Below are 21,703 nucleotides of genomic sequence, written 5' to 3'. Positions count from 1 at the left end.
ACTTTAAAGCAATAAAAATAATAATATATGCCCATTTGGAGCCATTTCGTGAATGTTTTCTTTGGGAGTGATTTATAATTACCATTATTATTATTGCATTACATTATTTATTTTTACATACCTTGTTCTGAAACTTGACTTCCATGCCTATGGAAGCAGGATTACCACTAATGAGTTTTAAAGCAGTGCCTTTAAATTAAATTCACCCCAAAGGAGTCTTTACCAAAAAATAATGTTTCAAAATGGCAATAGTTTTATGATTTAAAGAGATACATTGCAAAATAAGTTTACTAGTAATCAGACCTTTTTCATGCCATATTCCTCAAACAAGACTAATTTCAGAAATAATATTAAACCATTACCATGGGATGGTCTCATCACAACTGTTGTTCAGGAAAGAGACTGCTAAAAATGCACTATAATTGCTTTTTAAAGATGGCTCATTAAGACTATTACACAGCATTCTAAAGGTTTCAATCTTTTTCCACTCTATGAACAAGCAAGACTTCAGCCTTCCACCTTCCATTAACAATAGTAAAATTTTGGTGTAAAGATTATATCTGTTCCAACGAATGGCATTGGGCCTAGACAAGGCACTGGAGTTCCTGAGTTACTTTTGGAAAGTGTTTTTATGGTGATTCAACTGCAATCATTATATTTAAGTAGAAAATTCAGATGCTATATGGGCACACACATACAGCAAAAAAAAAAAAAGTGTCTATTTACAACATCCACAATTTGACATGAAAGATATGTAACCTGATTAATTTAGACCTTTCTAATTTAAATTTTATAAATAGTTGAAAAAGGACTTAGATTGAATTTGTCTTCTCTGGGGTTCACTAAGAAAATTTGTAGAATAACCAAGATAGCAAAGAAGAATGCTCATCATATTTAGCGGTATAAATTTTTCTGATACAATAGAAAAAAAATGTTTTAAGAAAGACATTGCAAACCAGGAGCACACAAGCTGCACTGGGCCTATAGATTGGGTTTTACTTGGCTCATATAGTGTTGTTGTTGTTTTTGTTGTTTAATGTGATTTATTCACCAAAATTTAAAAATAGAGAAGTATCATATAAAAATTCCCATTTCTGGCTTCTCTTGAACACTAGAAGATCTGGGGACCATGCACTCACATTGCTACACAGTGGCGGTCAACTAGAACCAAGTAGCAGCACTTCCCTTTAAACAAGACATTTGCTTACAGTTTGCTCCCAACACACCTAATTTTCTTATATTCAGCCCATTTTATTTATGTATGCCACCTGACTGGAGTCTATAATCCTGTGACTGTGTGCCTCTGATTTAAGTATGACTTACACAAATACATTGAAGCAAGTCTCTTAATAAAATGAGCTATATTAAATTAAATATTGTTTTGTTTGTTAAAATTGCTGTACTTTAATATAACAAAATGGCCTCCTTCTAAAAAATATTCTATGCTTTGGACTTTCTCTCTCCCTCCAAATGATGAATCTAATTAGATGTACTTTCTAGTATTTATTTGCTGATTAGCTCAGGTATTATAGTATTGTGCTAATGCCCTGAGATCTTGGGCTAATTATAATTGCAATAATACTAATAATATTAGTGCTTAGGTAGACCTAGTCTGTTCCATGGCCACAAGCCATACCCTGAAACTAGGGCAGTCTTGCCAATGCAAGCAGGTGTATCAGTCTATTTTCATTGCTTGAAAAGTAATTCAAAGCATTCGTCCTCATTATCATAGGTTATTTTAGTTTCATATCACTCAAATGGTAAAACTAGAGATTTGGAAATCCACCTTCCCATTTCCCATGGAATTATTACTCAGTTAAAAGCACAAAGCAGTTTTTTCCCAAGGCAAGCATAGGAACCTACCTTCAAAATAGTTTATACATTTGTTAGAACGTATACAAAAATTTCCAGACTCACAGAATCAGAGACAAATAGAATTGGGTCTGTGATATTCTAAGACATTGAAAACTATGTCACAGTGTCCTGAGAAAGAGTAGCTATGAAAAAAATAATTTTTAAATTGGCTTTAAAATGTTGCATTTTTCAGTGTTTCTAAGTAATAAATGAGATTATAATAAATTAATGTAAATTTTATTATTTTTTGCAACAGCAGTCACCTCACCCAATACTTTGAATAATTGAAGATTTAAAAAATTATATAAACTTCTCTAGACCACCAAGTAAAAGTTCTTTCTGGGAGCTATGATTCCAATTTTGGAAAGGATTAGGAATGATTTACCAAAAACTCTTGGGTTTTTTTTTTTTTTTTTTTTTTTTTTTTTTTTTTTTTTTTTTTGCAAAGCCAAGGAATTCCTATTGAAACATACTGGTCCACCCACCAATCTGTATGACGGTACCAAACACTGTTCACAGTTTCACAGAGCATATGTGTGGTTTCCTTCTTCTAAATTTGGATTGCAAACTTTATGGTACCTTACCATATTTTTAAGTGCTAACAATCTTTTGGTTTGAACACAGTGTTTGCATTAATCATTTTATTGCCTAATTAAAGCAGCATTAATTATATAATACTAGAAAATCAATGTGAGTATCTCGGTTTCATTATCCTAAGGTGTGCTGGCCATAGCTATTCCCTATTAACGTTACCCTTCTCCTTCTCCTTCTTTTATGGACCTTCAGAGGACTGCTTAGACCCAATGTGTTCCAGCCACGGCATCTGTGTAAAAGGAGAATGTCACTGTTCTACTGGCTGGGGAGGAGTCAACTGTGAAACTCCACTTCCTATATGTCAAGAGCAGTGCTCAGGACATGGGACTTTTCTTCTGGACACTGGAGTATGCAGCTGTGATCCCAAGTGGACAGGATCTGACTGCTCAACAGGTACATTGGGAATATTTCCTTCTCCTTCCTCTACTCCCAAGTTCTAACTGCTTCTTCCCTTAAGGTAGTGCTTCTTAAAGTGTGATCTTTATGCTTTCATGAGTCAAAACAGGCTTCCAGAAATTTCCTAGGTTCGTATTTTACTGCATTTTCACTTACAACATACTGTCACCTGTTTTTTCATCTTATTTTTTATTGTCATATGTCTGTGCTTGAACTTCTGCCCTAATTTTGTTGTCCCTTGTAGTTATTTCATCCATTCCCAAGTCTCCTAATATCAGTCCTATGCAGATCATTTCAAATCTGTATCTCCTCCAAATTCAAATAATCCAGCATTTCCAACCGTCTGCTGCCCAATTACAATATTGCTTTCCTTTTCCCATTCCCTACCTTAATATTTTCCATAGTTCTTCATTATCTATGGATAAACTTTAAATATCCTAGCCTGTTATCAAAAGCTCACCACAAACTATTCCAAATCTCTATCAGCAGACTTCTACTTCTGCTTCCTGCCTAAATCCCTCTTTCTGCCAAAGTAATCTGTATGTTCTCCTTTCCCAAATACATCATATTTTCACACTTTTCCTCATGCCTCTTCCTCAGCATGGAATGCTATTATCTTTCCACCTAGGAAAATCCAACCCATCCACCAAGACCAACTACAGTTTTAGCCACTCCATAAAACCTTTTCTGATCACAAACAGGGGTCCCCTAAAATCCTACAGAGGGCATTGTGATGTAGGTATTTGTGCACATGGCTGGTTTTTCCATCTGAATTATAAGCACTGAAAATAATGGGCCATTCTTTATAGCCTTTCTTTCTTATCCTCAGACCATATACTCATTAAATAGGTAGAGTTAATAAATGGTTCCTCCTACAAAGCCTCTGATTATGAATTTTATTATTGGATATTTTTCATTCTTCCATGTGTCAGATAAAGTATCATGGCGTAGACCTTCAAGTTTAAAATAATAATATTAATATTAGTATTAGTATGATATCAAACACAAACAATTATTATATATTAGTCAATATTCTGAGGGTTAGCGTATTAATTCACTTAATCCTCATGACAAACCTATAAATACAGTGATTATGCCCACTTTACAGATGAAGAAACTGAGGCACAGAGAGTGAAATAACTTGCTCAAAGTCACCCATATAACAAGTGTCAGAATCACAATTTGAGTAAGGTTTTCTGGCTTCACAATCCATGCATTTAACCACTGTACTACGCTGTCCTCTAGGAGCCCATCATCTAATTCACCATGTATCAAAAGGTATCTTTGCTGGACCATGTTCAGGGCCATGTGCCACAGAACACAAAGGAGGGAGCAGTAGGTTATTTCTGTGAGAAGAAGCCTGATAGTCAGGTAAGGCTTTGTAGGGGTCTTAAGACTTGAATTAACACTAGAAAGTTTATTGCATTTTTATTAGATGGACAAGAAAGGAAAAACATTCCAGGTAGAAAGAGTAGCTTAAACAAAAATATAGAGATATGAATCTAAATGATACATTTGGGGACTTGGAAGCCATTGGCTTTCACTGTAGCCTAGGAGTGCAGAAATAGTGAGATGAGCAGAAGCCAGAACATAGGGAGTTTTATTTACACACCGTGCTAAGAAATTTGCATTTCTTCTTGGCACAGCAGGAAAGCACTGAGTAGTCTGAAACAAACTGCATCTGAGATAGACAACTTTGACAACAACTGAGAAGACCCATTGGAGATGGCTGATGTAGGGAACTAATTGACACATGCAGTGTGATGATTGGAGTAGTCCAAAAGCGCAGTGGTGGTGAGAGCCTGAACTGAAACTGTAGTTGTGAGAATACTGAAGGCAGATCAGAGAGGAGTCACCATGGTAGATGAGAGAGGAGACAGGGATAACTACTTTGGGTGACTGGGTAAAAGGAAGAACCACCAGCTGAGGGATAAAAAGCAGAAGCGAAAATGTGGGTTTGGAGCAGAGGGGGCTGGTCATGATGAAGTCAGTTGTGAACATACTGTGTTGGAGGTATCCAAAGAAGGTCCAGGCAGATATGGCCAGCAACAGTTGATAGTCAAGAATAGAACTTATAGAAGAATCCTGAGCTGGAGCCACAGGAATGAACATTATTGTCCAGGGAGAATGTGGAAATTGGGAATAAAGAGTCAGAACTCTAGAGAACACCAACATTTAATGTCTTTACCATGATAGGGTTTTTAACAGTGAGTCAAAAACTTGCCTCTTTATACATGACCTAACACGTATTGATTGAATAGTGATTCTGTATTATATAATTGTTCCCTCAGACCATTCACATCCCTTATGTGTCCTTCCTGATGCCTCAGAATTGGGTAAAATTCCTGGTAATGTACCATTCATAAGTTGCATAAATTCAAGTGTTTGTATTTCCAGTGAATCAACATTAAATTTGATATACTGAGAGTTTCAGTTTCCCTGCACATCCCTACTCCCTAAGATACAAAGACGTGCACCAGTTCTGCCAGCAAAGAAGAAAATCACAGAAGGGGAAGAAAAACTAATTATGAACATACCTCTATGCTCCCTCTCTTTTTCTCTTTTCCAGATGAAGTACCCTAAACCCCAACCCACTCTTCCCTCACCCCAAACAAACCTTATCCACCAAAACTAATCAAATGATGAGAGAAAAATGATATCCCCATAGCATATTAGATCTATCAGAAAGTATTAAGATATCTGGTTTAATGTTTTTGTCAAATGTGGTGGTCTCTAGTCTGCCTGCCTTGACATCCCTATGGATTCTAATGCACTGAGGCACAGAGAGGTTAGGCAGTTTGCCCCAAGGTGTGAGAACTACTGCACTAGTCCTACCTCCCCATTTAATTGTTCATTTTCCAAACATTTATTGAGCCTCTATTATGTTTTCATCAGCATGTGAGGCAATAAAGAAGGATAAAACATCTATAGTTGGGAAGACAAATGTGAATAAAGATGTCAAATACCTCGCACTAAATGCTAAAAAAGAGAGTGATACAATGTGCAAAGAGTATCTAACATTACCTGAAGGTCTAGGAATTGGTAACAAAAGTCTTCATAAATCATGAAAGCTCCTTTATGCCATAGCTAGGAGTTTGGGTTTGATGCTGAGGACAATGGGAAAGCCATTGAAGAGGTGTAAAGAAGGTAGTGCCATGACTGTGCTCGCATTTCAGAAAAATCACTCTGGAAATTGTATGGAGAATATAAAAAAAGATAATGAAAATTTGATATAAGAGAATTTGAGAGCATAGGAGAGGAAAGGATAGATGTAAGAGAGGTTAGCAAATAGGACTGGGTGACTATATGGGTGTAAGGGGAAGTAGGAATTTTCACTGATTCTGTGATTTCTACATTGGGAGACTGGATGAATGGTAATGTCACTAACTGAGATATGAAATTTTCATCTATTAAACTAATTTTCATTGAACATATACTGTGTGCCATGCTTTTGGGATATATCAGTGAGGAAAATAAAGATTCCTCAAAGTTTCGGGAGGACATTCAATCCACAGCGTTCCACTCCTGGCCCCACAAAACTCACTGAAGCTTGACCTCCACTGTAACAGTGTTAAGAGGGTGGGAAATTCAATTATAGTATTTGAAAGGTGGGACTTTTAAGAGGTGATTACATTGTGAGGACTGCATCTTCGTGAATGGATTGATCCTTTCATGGACTAATGGGCATGGTCTGATGGCTTTATCAGGAGAGCAAGTGAAGTTGTTAGTTTACTCTTGGTCATGCCATCTCTCACTGTGTGACACCGTGTTACCGTAGAAAGTCACCACCAAGAAGAAGGCCCTCACTAGATATATTCTCTGGAACTTGGACTTCCTAGCCTCCAATCTGTAAGAAATAAATTTCATTCCTTTAAAAAGTACCAAGTTTCATGTATTCTGTTATAAGCAACAGAAACGGACTAATAGACCACATTTATCCATAATAGACCCAATAGAAAAAAGATGACTAGAAACATCTCTTGCTTACAGAAGCAAAAGGGTGGAGAGGTATGACCCAAAACTTAGCAGCCTCTCAGGCAAAAGGCTTCCTAATAAGACTTTCAAAATCTCTAGTGTCAAGGCAGAAATAGTCCTTCTATGATTTTTAAGCTCCGTAAAGGTTGTTCCCACAGAGCATGTTTAATCATTGAGATGATCTCACTGTTCAGACTTTTAATTGAGTGTGCTCAGTACAGGAAGCAATTTAACATCTGATTCTTACAATGGGTCCTGTCATTTCAAAGGTGGATATGCTCTTTGCCATTGATCATTTTCTTCTTCTAAGCATATGAAGCTTAGCTGTTAGCATGTTAACCGTGCTGATACCAAGGGGACAGCAGTGAATCATTCTGATTATTTTCAGTCTATTTTTCTAAGTACATTGGGTATTGTTAGCAGCCCTAAATTGATACTTGATATAGGCTTGCTTAACCTGATGCTGTCATAGCACTTCACAAAGGTTAACTCATTAGTCTTTTTAAAAGACCTCAGGAGGAATACAGTAGAAACTGTTTTAACGTGGTTTAGGTTTGGGTATACCACCAGTCAAATCATGCTCCCTTAAAACATAACTCCTTGCTGTGAAATCTCAGTAATACATTTGGCTGATTCCAAGATATTGGTCCTAGCCTCTGAGATCACCATTGGAAAACGTGTCTACTATATTTCTTTTGCAAAATCTGGCTTCTCTTCATCACATAATCTTTGAGGGGAAGCATAAAATCAAAGTTTAGAACTTTGTACTCCCTCTCTTCTTGATAAAATTTTCTGAGCCACTCCCTCTATGATTACTGAAAAATAACTGACAAAATTTGTAGGAGGTAAGCGTTTGCATAGAGAGTACAACTCTTGCCATTTCTCTACCACAGTCCCCTTTCATTATACTGTGTCTTAGAAGTGGGTTAGTAAGCTAGAGAAGTATGGAGCATTAGGTCCTGAGGTATTTTTGAACATGCTGTTTGCTATACAACAGAAATTATATGAGTATTATCATGTGCTCCATCCAAGGAGAGTTAGTTCCTGAAGATGTCAGAAGGCTTTCTTATAAGGATACTTGTTTTTAAGCCATCCCACAACATGTGTCCATCTTATGCCTTAGAGAGATGACAGCATATGCACGTGTATGTGTGTATTCATAGCACAATGACATTGAGTAACTCATTTAACTTCTTTGAGTCTCAGCTGCCTCATTTGTAAAATGGTAGAGGATTAGCCAAATGGCACTTGGGCTCCTTTCTCACACTGAGATCTATGATTCTTGATCCTGTATATCGGACTATTGACACTGATTATGAAAGTTTTATGGATGTAGTCTATAAACTCCCTTAACTCCATATTGTTATGGTGAGAAAATATTAATTGCAAGTAGTTTTATTTTTGCTATAAGGACATCCACACTTTGATATATAGGCCATGTTGTTTGAAGATTTACCTCTATATATGGAGATACACATACACACACACACACACAACACGTATATATCTTCATTGTAACAATGTCTCATTATGTTTTTAAGTGTTCCCTAATGGATGGTGATAGGCATCTACTAATAAAACAGATAATTAGAGGAGGAAGTTGTAAGAGGCTCATATAATTATTGTTGCTAGGGAAACTTTCCTTGATTATACGAGTACCATATGCCTTAAAAACATTATTAGCTTCTCCCTTTATTGAAAGTGCCAATAATCAAAAGATTTTCATCTGGCTCTACATGTCTAGCACATACAATTTGTCACTTTCCTGCAATTTCCAGGAATTGATTAGGTCTTATAAAATGATTCATGTGCACGCAGTATTTTTTTCCTCCACTCATTATAGTTACAGCAGAATTATACATACCATTTGACAAAGAAACTTTGTTCAAAATGTAATGCACATGCTACAGGGATAACTATGTAGCCATTAATCAAGCCATTGATCGGAAAAGTCCACTCACATATAAGGTAACCAGAATTTTTCATCTTCAATAGAAAAGAGATGATAAATGTAACCAGATGAGGAACCTAGGATTGCAGGTACTATTCCCTATGCAGTTCTGGACACAAGCCTGGATTTCTTAGGAACAGTAGCTGAGTTATCAGAAGAAATATTTCTATTAGTTAACAACAATGTTAATAGACCAATGCTATAAATTCTCTAGACTTAAAGAAAAGCTCAGATATATACAACTAGTCACTGAAACATAATAGGGGGTTTTTAAACCAGTGCTTTTGAATGTAAAAGGACAAAAGGCTTATGACTAATTTGTATGTAGGCTTAATTATCTTTAACTTGATAAAGTATGGCAACTTGTGCTTAAATTTATTTTAAAGTAATTCTTTTTCTACTCAGTAAAAAATAAAATGTAAACATTAAAGTGGCTCTGATTTGATTGATTAAATATAATGAACCCTTACTTGAAACATGATAGATATACCATCAATGCTACAGTGAGATCAAAACATCAGCTCTAGCTTATTGAAGTAACTGAAGTTTATTGATGGCACTAGAAACACAACCCAAAAGCATTCTTAAGATAATTCCAAGTCAAATTAAGTGTGTAAGACTGAATCCACAGAAATATTTCTTGGAGGTAGATATGAAATGGGGAAAAAAATCACACTATTATAATTATTTCCTAGCAACACATCCTACTCAGAGATGGTTTGTCACCCCCTAAGCCTTTTTTTGGCTCAAGTGAAGATAGAAATTGAACTCCAAAATATCCTCAGATCCAAAAATTCCTTATCTTTATACAAGAGTTTATTTACTGCCCGTAAGATTGTAGGTACTGTGAAGTGATTTAAAGCACATCAAATATCTAATGTTTTCAAAATGCATCTTTTTACATTTTGTTCTGAGACAATAAAAACGACACCTGTTATGCCATCATTAGCAGGCAGCAATGCAAAAATACAGTGAAACTTTTGACAATTTGATAAGTTTGAAGTAAGAGGTAAATTTGCAGCTGCCTCTCTGTAAAACTGAGCTAACTCTACTATTTTAGGACATTAAAGTTTTACAATTGTTTTTCAAACCAGGGACATACATATAAATAAGGTGGCAATTGTGAAGCAAGAAAATGTAAGTAGGTCTGAGTGCGAGGATGCATACTTATTTACATGGTGAAAGTACAGTATAATAAGGAATGCATTTGGACAGACCGATGATAGGAACGTCAAAAGAAAACAGGCAGATTTTGTATTAAATGCATTCCCCTCATTTACTCAAACCCTTATTCTGAAAATGAGGGGAATAGGGAAAATGCATTCACCTCATTTACTCAAACTGTTCATCTGAATTCCAGGTTCATTTGCTATTTGGCGTTTTTCTCAATTCATGTTTAGCTACATGAAGTGAAAACAAACCCAGAAAAGGGTGTATCTAAAAGGTGTGTTTGCCTCTGTATGTGAGATCCCATGGGGAAACTGGCCACCTGGGTGCCCGCCCTCACAGTTTGCCCTGCTACCATGGCAGTCCTCCGACAACGGAAGAGGAGGTGGAAAAGCTCTATGGTAGAGATATCTGAGAGAGGGTGAAGGAAGCTGGGATTCGATTGTGCATAATCGGTGGCGAGGATGTGGGGAAGGGTCAGAATAAATTGCCCTAGTCCTGCACGCCAAGATCAGATGATTGGAGATATAGAAGAGCACCCCATATGTTTCCTCCAAATAAGCTAAATGACATTATTCTGTAATAAAAATATCCTACATTTATCTGATAGTTTTTTTCTCCAAATACTTTCCATACCGATTTTCTTCATTTCATCATTATGGCCAAAATCCAGGGTCATCATTAGAATTTGGATTTCATATTGAGCTTTGATGATACAAAATACTTACAGGACTGTTCCAAAGATTTGTTTTACAACATATTCCTCTGAGTCATTGGAGAGAGAGAAAGAGGGATAGGAAGGGAAGACATTAGTTCTTCAGTAAAGAGTGAGAACAATAAATTTTCACTTGGAAACCTGATAAGGTTGAGCTCATAGAGACTCTGAATGGGTACTGAGTCTCCTATGATGAATTTGACTTGTACATGGACCCTAGTCACCAATCTCCAGTAACCTAGCAAAAAGGTTTCCGTTACTCTCATTATGCCCATGAAGTGTAAGTAAGGTAGGTAATAGTTGAAGGAACTGATTCACTGTGAGAGGCAGGGCAAGTTACTTTATTGTGTATACTTAAGAGTTGAGGCCAGCAGTAGAATTCACACCCTGAAGTCCTTTCTTAAACACCACTGTGGATTAATTGTTTTTCTCCTGCTTGGGACTTGCTGAGCCTATATATTTCATACATTGTAGAAAATGTTCAGTCAATGTCTTTTCGAATCTTTATTTCCCCCACTTTGGTATTATCTCCTTTTGGAAGTTCCTTTAGACCATCTGTCCCACCGCAGCCTCTATGCTTTTTATTTCTTTTTCTTATGGTTCTTTTCTTTGTTTCTCTGTGTTGTCTGATAGATAATTTCTTTGTATTTGTCTTCTATCTCACTAAACCTTTCTTCAGCTGTGTTTATTGTGCTGTATAGCCCTTTGATTGAATTTTTAATTTCAGTGATTATGTTTAGTTTCTAAAGTATTCATTTTTTTCAAATATGCCTCATTATTTTGGGTAATTCTTTGCTCCTTAATCCTGTTTTTAGTTACTCTCTTTTCCTTAAACACATTAAACATGGTTTTTTTATATACTATATCTGTTATACACAGGATATTAAGTCTTTGTGGGTCTGGGTCTGTGGTTTGTTTTTTCCATCATCTCTTGGATATAAATTGCTTTCTTGTTGCTGCCTTTTTTTAAATTGTGAGCTCAAGTATGTTGAAATTCTCTCTAAATCCTAGGTGAAGAAGGTATTCCTCTGGGGAGGATTTATGTTTGTTTCTGTCAGGAACTTGTCTACACTACAGATCAGGGTAAACTTTAAATTAAAACTCTCAGGTTACAGTTTTTTGGACCAGACCAAGAATATAAATTCAGACCCCAAACCCACATGAAACCTGGCTAGTGACCATCAAGTCTCGAGGGGGCTTATTACTTAGCATCCTTATAAACCTAAGCCTAAGACAGATCATTTTCTTCTAGTCTGTCTCTGTGAGGCACATTTTCTCTTAAGCTGGTTTCCAATATAGGTCCCTGATCCTGCACAGGCCCAAGGTTTAGCTAAAAATATGTTCTCTGCTCTGGGCCCTCATCAAAACTCTAGTTCACAGAGATCAGCAGAAGGCCCTAGTATCCTGGAAGAACTCTGACTCTCCATACAATCTTGGACACATCAACCACTATGGGCTTCAATTTACATATCTGCAAACTGTGTTTTTAAGCTAAATTCATTATTCAACTTATTTCTAGTAATTAAAATTTTTTTCACTCTAAGTGGGGAAAAAAACATGTTAAGTTCCACTTAAATCAATAATTTATTTTACTAAGATACGGGTAAACATTAGAGGTCAATAAACCTAGAAATGCTCACTCCATGCTAGCCAAACAGTTCAGTTAATGTGTATTGGAAGAACATTCTGAGAACTACTGTTCAAAAGACATTTCAGAAACCATAGCAGTCAAAGTCAGTGAGGTTAACAATAGAGTCAAGAGTAAGCAGTTTCTACAGTCAAAGCAAATTTCCCACACATCTCTGCTAGGTTCATCCATTTTTTAAATTGAATTCTGCATGTCAAGCAATGAAAGTTAAGGCACTGTAAATACTACTGCCTACTTTCCTTTCCAACAGTCTTCCTTTTGTTCATTTCTTCTTTGACAGACTTATTGACACAGTAATGAAATATTGGCACTAAATGAGATTCTAAAAATCACGTAGTTCTGCCCTCTCCTTTTACAGATGAGGAAACTTTGTACCAGAAAGGTTCATTGAGTTGTGTACAGTCATACAGCTCATTATGCATATAGTTAATATGAGAAACAGGTCTTGTGATTTCTGATTTAGACCTTTTTTCCAATACACCATTCAGAGATCCTTGTTCAAATTCAACGGATATTGCCTTTTCATTGTCAACACTTCCACTGAATCTTTAGAAAGTTGGAAATGAGCATGTATAGGGAAGAATCCTAAGATCTTTTTCTTGACTATCAGAATGTTATGAAAATTGTCAGAGATTCAGTATAGAAAAATTCAGACAGAAATGAACTCAAATCCCAGGTCTGCTTCTAAGTTACTGTGTGATCCTGCGTAAGTTACTTGGCTTTTCTGATCCTCTCCTGTAAAACAGGGAAATCTTATTTTGTAAAGTAGTTGTAAGGGTTAAATGAGATATATATGTGCAACACCTAGCATAGTGCTTCTCCCATAGTAGACACCAAATTATAATAAGAAATTGTATCATCAGAAAAATGCAGATCAAAACCACATTGAGACATCATCTCACCCCAGTTAAAGTGGCCATTACTAAAAAGACTGAGGAAAACAAATGCTGGTAAGGATGTGGGAAGGCGAACCCTTTCACACTGTCAGTGGGACTGTAAATTAGCACAGCCATTATTGAAAACAGTACGGAGTTTCCTCAAACAACTACAGATAGATCTACCATATGATCCAGCGATCCCACTACTGGGTATATATCCAAAGGAATGGAAATATCATGTCCAAGGGATATCAGCACTCCCGTGTTCACTGCAGCTCTATTTACAATAGCCAAATTACAGAACCAACCTGTGTCTATTGACAGATGACTGGATAGGGAAAATGTGGTTGGCATACACAGTGGAATACTACTCAGCCCTAAAAAGGAATGAAATTCTGCCATTTGCAGCAACATGGATGAGTCTGGAGGAAATTATGTTAAGTGAAATAAGCCAGAGAAGGAAAGAGAAATAACACATGTTCTCACTCATAATTGGGTGCTAAGAAGGAAAGAAGGAAGGAAGGAAGGGCATAAAGAAAATCATGATTTATAATAATGAATATGCTAACAATAAAAATTTTAAAAATACAAAATAATAATAATAAATGGCAGCTGCTATTGTCATTATATTTCAATTTTCATTGTAAAGACACATTTCAAAGACAAATATTTTGTAAGTAGGAGATAAATTAGCAGCTATCTCAAAGAAATTCATTTTCAGACACTGTAAAGCCGAATTAATTTGAAGGAGTATTAAAATTCTTTCCACTTCAAAGTCATTATACTTTTTTGTCCCTACCCAAATGATGTTGTTTCCTGTGTTTGTAGAACACAGATAGATGTTTCACTGGAAAGTTGGCTAAAAAGTAGTTGTTCCATCTCTTCACTCCCTTTACTTTGATCCCTGCTATTCTTTATAAAATCACATTCAAGAAAATTTGCATTCCTGGTGCATCAGCTAAGATTGGAGTTCAGTGACAGGAAGTGCTTCCCTCAGGGGGAAAAAAAAAGGAGTGGGCAAAACAAGATAAAAGTATGATTTTCTCCCAGGCAAAAGAAATCTAGAGGCAAGCAGTCCAGGGCTTGTGTGATGACTCCAGAAAGAAAGGTTCTTCCAGCTCACCATTCTACCATCCCTAGGACAGGGCCCTTATCCTCATGGTACATAATGGTAGCCAGTGCTCCAGCTGTTAAATCTTCATTCTAGGCAAGATAAAGAAATGGGGGAAAAGTGGGCCTGTCCACTCTCTTTTAAGAAGACTTCACTAAAGCTACTACTGGAAACAGTTACTTATATCTCAGTGACCAATAATTCAGTCATGTGAACACACCTTGTTGCAAAGTAAACTGAGAAGTGTAATCTTTATTAAAGGAAGCCATGGGCACAGCTAAATAATATCTAATTTCACTGTATCTTTCTAGCTTATTCCCAACAAAAACAAGAGGGCAATGTGATCAGTTATATGATTCACTGTGTTCTCAAGGTAAAGACAAACCTATAGCTCAATGGAAATAAAACATTTGTTGTATTGAAATCAGTGAGACACTGCCCCTGTGGAACCTCCTCCAGACTTGTATGGAAACTGAATTAAATACTTCATTAATTTTTATATTGATTACATGTCTAAATGATAATATTTTGACTGTGTCAGGTTAATATATTATTAAAATTAATTTCACCTTTTTTTTACTTTTTAATGTAGCTACTAAGAAATTTTATTTATTTATTTATTTGTTTATTTATTTATTTATTAGGAAATTTTAAATAACATGTGTGGCTTACATTTGAGGCTCACATTATAGAGGATACTTCAAAAAGTTCATGGAAAGATTTGTATTATCATTATAATTATTTTTAATTTATAGGAAAACAAAATTTATTGCTTACAGTTTCAGAGGCTAGGAAGTCCGAAGTCCAGGGAACACAGCTGGTGTTTTCTCCGGTGATGACTTCAGTGATGGTAGGGTATCACATTGTGAAATGGTGGAGCAGAGAGACCAGAGAGAGACTTTCCTCTCCCTTCATTTAAAGCCCTCAGAACCATGCCTCTAACCACCATTTTTAATCCATTCACTACGGCATGGTCTTACAATCTAATCACCTCTTCAAGGCTCCACTTTTCAATTATCATAATAATTTTTCCCACCCTCTTAACAGTCACAGTGGGTGCCAAGTTTCTAATACATAAAACTTGGGGGACACAATTCAAACTTCAGTGAGTTTTGAGGGGACAATTCAATCTATTACAGACATAGACACATATTTCATTCTTCCTAATTAGGTCTCCATGCAGGTAAGTAGTCAGCACCATTTCTTATTTTTTTTTTAAGTTACTAAGGGAAAATATAGGTGAAACACTTCAGGAACTAGGTCTGGACACAGACTTTATGAAAATGAGCCCCAAAGGACAGTCAACAAAAGAAAAAAAAATGGGACTATACCAAACTAAAAAGCTTCTGCACAGCAAAGGAAACAATCAACAGAGTGAAACGACAACCTACAAAGCGGGAGAAAATTTTTGCTAACTATGCATCTGACAAGGGATTAATATCTATAATATGTGAGGAATTCAAGCAGTTACACAGTAAAAAAAACAAAAAAAAATTAAAAATGGGCAAAGGAGCTGAATAAGCATTTTTCAACCAAAGATATACAAATGGCCAATGGGTGCATGAAAAAATGCTCAACGTCACTAGTCATCAGGGAAATGCAAATTAAAACTACATTGAGATACCACCTTACCCAAGTTAGACCGGCTATAATCAAAAAGATGGTGAATAACAAATGCTGGCGAGGGTGTGGAGAGAAGGGAACACTATTGCACTGTTGGTGGGACTGAAAATTAGTACAACCACTATGGAAAACAATATGGAGGTTTCTCAAACAACTTCAGATTAATCTTCCATACAATCCAGACATCCCACTTCTGGATATATACCCAAAGGAATGGAAATCATCATTTCAAAGAGATACCTGCACTCCCATGTTCATTGCAGCTCTGTTTACAATAGCCAAGATATGGAACCAACCTAAATGTCCATTGATGGATGATTGGATAAGGAAAATTTGGTATATATACACCATGGAATAGTACTTTGCCATAAAAAATAATGAAATTCTCCCATTCACAACAACATGGATGAGCTTGGAGAAACTTCTGTTGAGTGAAACAAGCAAAGCACAGAGGGATAAATACCACATGTGCTCACTCATAAGTGGGGGCTAAGAGAGAAAGAAGGAAGGAAAGAAAAACCACAGTGGTACATTGGACTTGCAGAGGGAGACAACAAACTTAGGGATACAAAGTGGAGTGGGGGAAAGGGAGATGAGGAGGAGGTTGGGGATAATTGGGTGGGGGAAATGGGGTATAATCACAATTTGTGGTAATGGACATGCTGCCAGTATAGATCTGGCCATCACATCTTGGGCACGAGTGGTGACAATTAGCTTTGTACCCCATGAATATTCATAACCAATAAAAAAACATACTATGTATTATCTTTTATTTTTTTTTCCATGAGCTTTTTTTTTTTTTGACTGGTAAGGGAATTGCAACCCTAGGAACCACGCTCAGCCAATGAGCGCACCAGGCCATCCCTATATAGGATCCGAACCCGCGGCCTCGGCGCTACCAGCACTGCACTTTCCCGAGTGAGCCATGGGGCCAGCCCTCCATGAGCTTTTTAAAGTGCCCTTGTATTTCTACAGGACAGCACTGTTTTGGCATAGGGCAGAATCAAGTTTAACCTGGAAAATACAACCAAATGTATCTTCCAAATTAAACTGATTATATTCAGATACTAAGGTAACTATAGAAGTTAACTTATAGTATAGAATTATTGACAAACTCTGGTAAATATAGAGAAGGTCTACCAAAAATGGTAATTTGAGTTTTAATGTAATTGACCAATTTTAATGTAATTGACCAACAATCCATTTTGGCTATAATAAGACAGCAAGGGTAACTAAATTCACTTCTAGTTTACCACAATAAAACGGTATGGAGGAAGTATAAAGTAATGCCTATATTTATATTTCGTAAGACAGGAGAAACATTAAGTCATTAATAATCAGAGTTCTGGGTCTGGCCCATGGCTCACTTGGGAGAGCGTGGTGCTGGCAACACCAAGTCAAGGGTAAGATCCCCTTACCGGTCATCTTTTAAAAAAATTAAAATAAAAATAAATAATCAGAATTCTTCACAAGATGATAAAGAATACAAATGTGGGACAATAGTAGAATAATTAAATGCCTAAAGATAACCTGCTTCTTATATAGAGCATAGACTGGCAAAGCCCAGGCTTTCAATTTCTCAAGAAGGAAACCAGCATATACGCATTAGATAAAATGTCTAATAAAGTAATAGGTTTATAAATTGGATGGAGTGGAGAGTTTTTATGTCATCAAATATGTTAGACACACTCTGGGTCCAGCCAGAGAGAAGACCTATAGAGATCATAATAGAATAACTGGTCAGGATTAAAACTCATCATTCAGAGTAGTCCTTGGATGGTTCTGGGCCAGGAAATCTTCCTCAGGTGCTTTATCTAGCTTAAGTGTTTAAAAAATCATGTGTGCTGTATATGGGGGAGTTACTAGGACATAGACAGAAGTGGCTCGAAATCACCAAGTTGTCAGTTGACATCTGAGCTGCCGTGACCTTATTCTCCAAATTCATACTTTGTGTAACTGCTGCAGAGCTTGGCCTCTTTATGGGATGCAACAGCCAAATTCAGATCTTCCCACAAGGTCACACTAAATCTGAGTCTTTACTTAGCAATAAGCTTTTCATAAAGAAACTTGACTCTGATAAAAATCCAAATGGCCTCCTGTAATTTTATTTTTGCGGGTAAACACATTAACCTGGCCACAATTTTTTGTTTCTTTTTCTCTGTCCAACATTCTTATCAAACCAGATACTAGGACAATAGAACAGAGAGTGAATATATCCATTTTAATTGTTATCAATCCATCCGTAACGGGAGACGTCCCTTGCTTGAGGCACATAAGGGCAGGGTTGAAATGGCTCTTAAGAGTCAATGGATTGCCAAAAGAGTGGGAAATCCTCTCAGTCCATCTCAACCTCTCAGCCTCCTTACATTGTTAGTCCAAACATAAATGCAAACAAGCTCTGAAACAGCTATACCAAGGATTAATATAGTGATAGTGAAGAAATGATTCATTTCTACCTTTTTCAGAATATCCATCTTAAGGGTGGAAGTTAGAAAGGAGAAGCTAATCCTAGTCAATAGTCCTATACAGCAAATAAAATTTGTAATGTTTACCCCCAGGCTAAATACAGACAAAGTGTCTTCAGATTTATCCCACATTCTGCTCTTCAGTACCAGCAGGTTTGGTGCATAAATACATTTTCTGTGTGTGTGAAGAATTTTCCTTTGGGGTTAATACATCTCTCTCAAAAAGATTGTTTCATGGGGAAGCAACCCACACAGTCCCTTAAGACTTCTGGTAGAAAGTAATACGATCTACCACTATCCTGGAATTTAGCTAAGATATGATTAACTCCACCATAAGGAGGAGAGAATGGATAAAAGTTTAAAGATGATTTTGAAAGGACCATATGTCAAAGCAAACTATGTGCACCTTGACAGGAGATATACAAGGGCAAAGACAAATCATTTCCAGAATGCCAGGAAACTGAATCATGAACAAAAGAAAGATAGTCCAGTTGTATAAGTCAGGCAGTCACCTCAGGTAGGCCAAGTTTTGTGGTGGTGGTTGTTGTTTCTTAGATAAGTGGAGAGGGGAATAGGCAAAATTCTCATATATGGGAAGATATCTGTGCTTAAAACAAGGTCTCATGAGCACATTAAAATCAATCAGAAAATTTAGTGCAATAACAGGGTGCTTACCTGTGGAATTCCAACCTGGTATGTTTCAGAAAAATCTTCTTCATCAAAGAACCCTTTGGTGACTCTAAGAAATCTATTTATATAAATAAATATACTCAATGAAATTATTTTGTAATATATTGTCTGCTAAAGCTTCTACCCTCATTGGACTAACTCACCCTAATTTGGCAAACAAAATCTGGCTGCAGAGTTTGTAGACCCCTATATCTAGGAGTGTATTAGACATACCTTTTCTTGCCCTGATTATCTGCACCATGGTGCATCTTATTTTTTTATTTAATATATTTTTTAATTGATAAGTAAAAATTACGTATACTTACAGTGGACAACATGATGTTTTGCCACATGAATATTGTGGAATGGCCAAATCAAGCAATGTAATATATGCGTTACTTCACATGCTTATTTTGTGTGGTGAAAACACTTAAAATTTACTCTCTTAGCAATTTTCAATTATACAGTATATTGTTATTAACTGTAGTCTCCATGGTGTATAATAGATCTCTTGAACTTATTCCTCCTGTCTTATTCCCTCTAAATGATTATAATGATGATTATGGTAATAATAATAATAATAATAATAATAATAATATTGTACTAGCCAGAGCAATTATGAAAGAGAAAGAAGTAAAGGGAATCCAGATAGAAAAAGATGAAGTGAAACCATCCCTGATTGCAGATAACATGATCCTACATATTGAAAAGCCTAAAGACTACACCAAAAAAGTCCTAGAGCTGATAAATGAATTCAGAAAAGTTTCAGGACACAAAATCAATATACAAAAATCAGAGGTGTTTTTAAACACCAAAACCAAACTAGTAGAAAAATACATCAAGAAAGCTAGCCCATTTAGAATAGGTGCACACACACACACACACACACACACACACACACACAAAAAAAAAAAAAAAAAAAAAAAAACCCACCCAGGAATCAATTTAACCAGGGAGGAGAAAGATCTCTATAACAAGAACTACAAATCACTGTTTAAAGAAATTAAAGAGGACACAAAAACATGGAAAGATATTCCGTGCTCTTGGATTGAAAGAATTAACAGTGTGCAAATGTCCATTCTACCAAAAGCAATCTACAGATTCAATGCACTATGCATCAAAATGCCACTAATGTTCTTCACAGAAATAGAAAAAACAATTCTAACATTCATATGGAACAACAAAAGATCCCAAATAGCAAAAGCAATCCTGAGGGGGGGGAAAAAAAAAAAGAAAGCCAGAATTGTAACACTACCTGACTTCGAAATATACTGCAAAGCTATAGTAACCAAAACAGCATGGTACGGACATAAAAACAGACACTCGGGCCAATGCAACAGAATAGAGAACACAGAAATCAACCCACAAATGTACAGCCAACTGATCTTCGACAAAGGCACCAAGAACATATATTGGGGAAAAGACTGCCTCTTCAATAAATGGTGCTGGGAAAACTGGACATACATATGTAGAAGAATGAAACTAAACCTGTACCTCTCCCCATATACCAAAATCAACTCAAAATGGATTACAGACTGAAATATAAGACCTGAAACTATAAAAGTCCTAAAAGAAAACATAGAAAAAACACTTCATGAAGTAGGACTGGGCAAAGGCTTTGAGAATATGACCCCCAAAGCACAGGCAACAAAAGAAAAAATAAACAAATGGTATTATATCAAACTAAAAAGCTTCTGCACAGCAAAAACAATTAACAGAGCGAAAAGACAGCCTATAGAATGGGAGAAAACATTTGCAAACTATGCATCCTACAAAGGATTAATATGCAGAATATACAGGGAATTCAAACAACTTTACAGTAAAAAACCAAATAACCCAATTAAAAAATGGGTAAAGGAGTGGAATATACATTTCTCAAAGGAAGATATAGGAATGGCCAACAGACACATGAAACAATGCTCAACATTATTCAGCATCAGGGAAATGCATATCAAAACTACATTGAGATATCATCTCACCCTAGTTAGACTGTCCATTATCAAAAAGACAGAGAATAACAAATGCTGGTGAGAATGTGGAGAAAAGGGAGCCCTTCTACATTGTTGGTTGGACTGTAAATTGGTGCAGCCATTATGGAAAGTAGTATGGATGTTCCTCAAACAACTACAAATAGAACTGCCATATGATCCAGCAATCCCACTGCTGCATGTATACCCAAAGTAATGGAAATCATCGTGTCTAAGGGATACCTGAACTCCCATTTTTATTGCAGCTCTATTTACAGTAGCTAAGAGTTGGAACCAACCTAAATGTCCATTGTCAGATGACTGGATAAGGAAAGTGTGGTGTATTTACACAATGGGATACTACTCTGACATAAAAAAGAGTGAAGTTCTACCATTTGCAGCAACATGGATGAACTTAGAGACCATCATATTAAGTGAAATAAGCCAGGCACAGAAAGAGAAAACCACATGTCCTCATTCGTAAGTGGGAGCTAAAAAAATCAACAAATTAAAAAAAGAAAAAAGAAAGAAGATACCAGAATCACAATAATACTTTGAACTTTGAAAAGGAGAAAACAGAACTGAGGTTACCAGAGAAAGGAAGGGGGGTAGGGGATGTAGGGGAGAAATTGATAAAGGGCCTTGAAAAACAATTACATTGTATATTGTTATATATTAATTATCCTGATT

General features: G+C 36.3%; 1 protein-coding gene across 3 annotated transcripts in view; it reads left to right on the top strand.

The window, feature by feature from the left end:
* Positions 1-21,703, top strand: part of TENM1 (teneurin transmembrane protein 1) — a 559,047-nt gene that overhangs the window by 316,889 nt on the left and 220,455 nt on the right. For all 3 annotated transcript variants that reach the window (XM_063082943.1, XM_063082944.1, XM_063082942.1), the window contains exon 11: positions 2,641-2,841. In XM_063082943.1, coding sequence (XP_062939013.1) covers positions 2,641-2,841 — 201 coding nt within the window. The remainder of the gene's footprint in view (positions 1-2,640; positions 2,842-21,703) is intronic.

This window comes from Cynocephalus volans, chromosome X (assembly GCF_027409185.1).
Source record: "Cynocephalus volans isolate mCynVol1 chromosome X, mCynVol1.pri, whole genome shotgun sequence".
Classification (NCBI taxonomy): domain Eukaryota; kingdom Metazoa; phylum Chordata; class Mammalia; order Dermoptera; family Cynocephalidae; genus Cynocephalus; species Cynocephalus volans.
The sequence above is the reverse complement of the archived record's forward strand: the minus strand, read 5'-3'. Positions and strand labels throughout refer to the sequence as shown.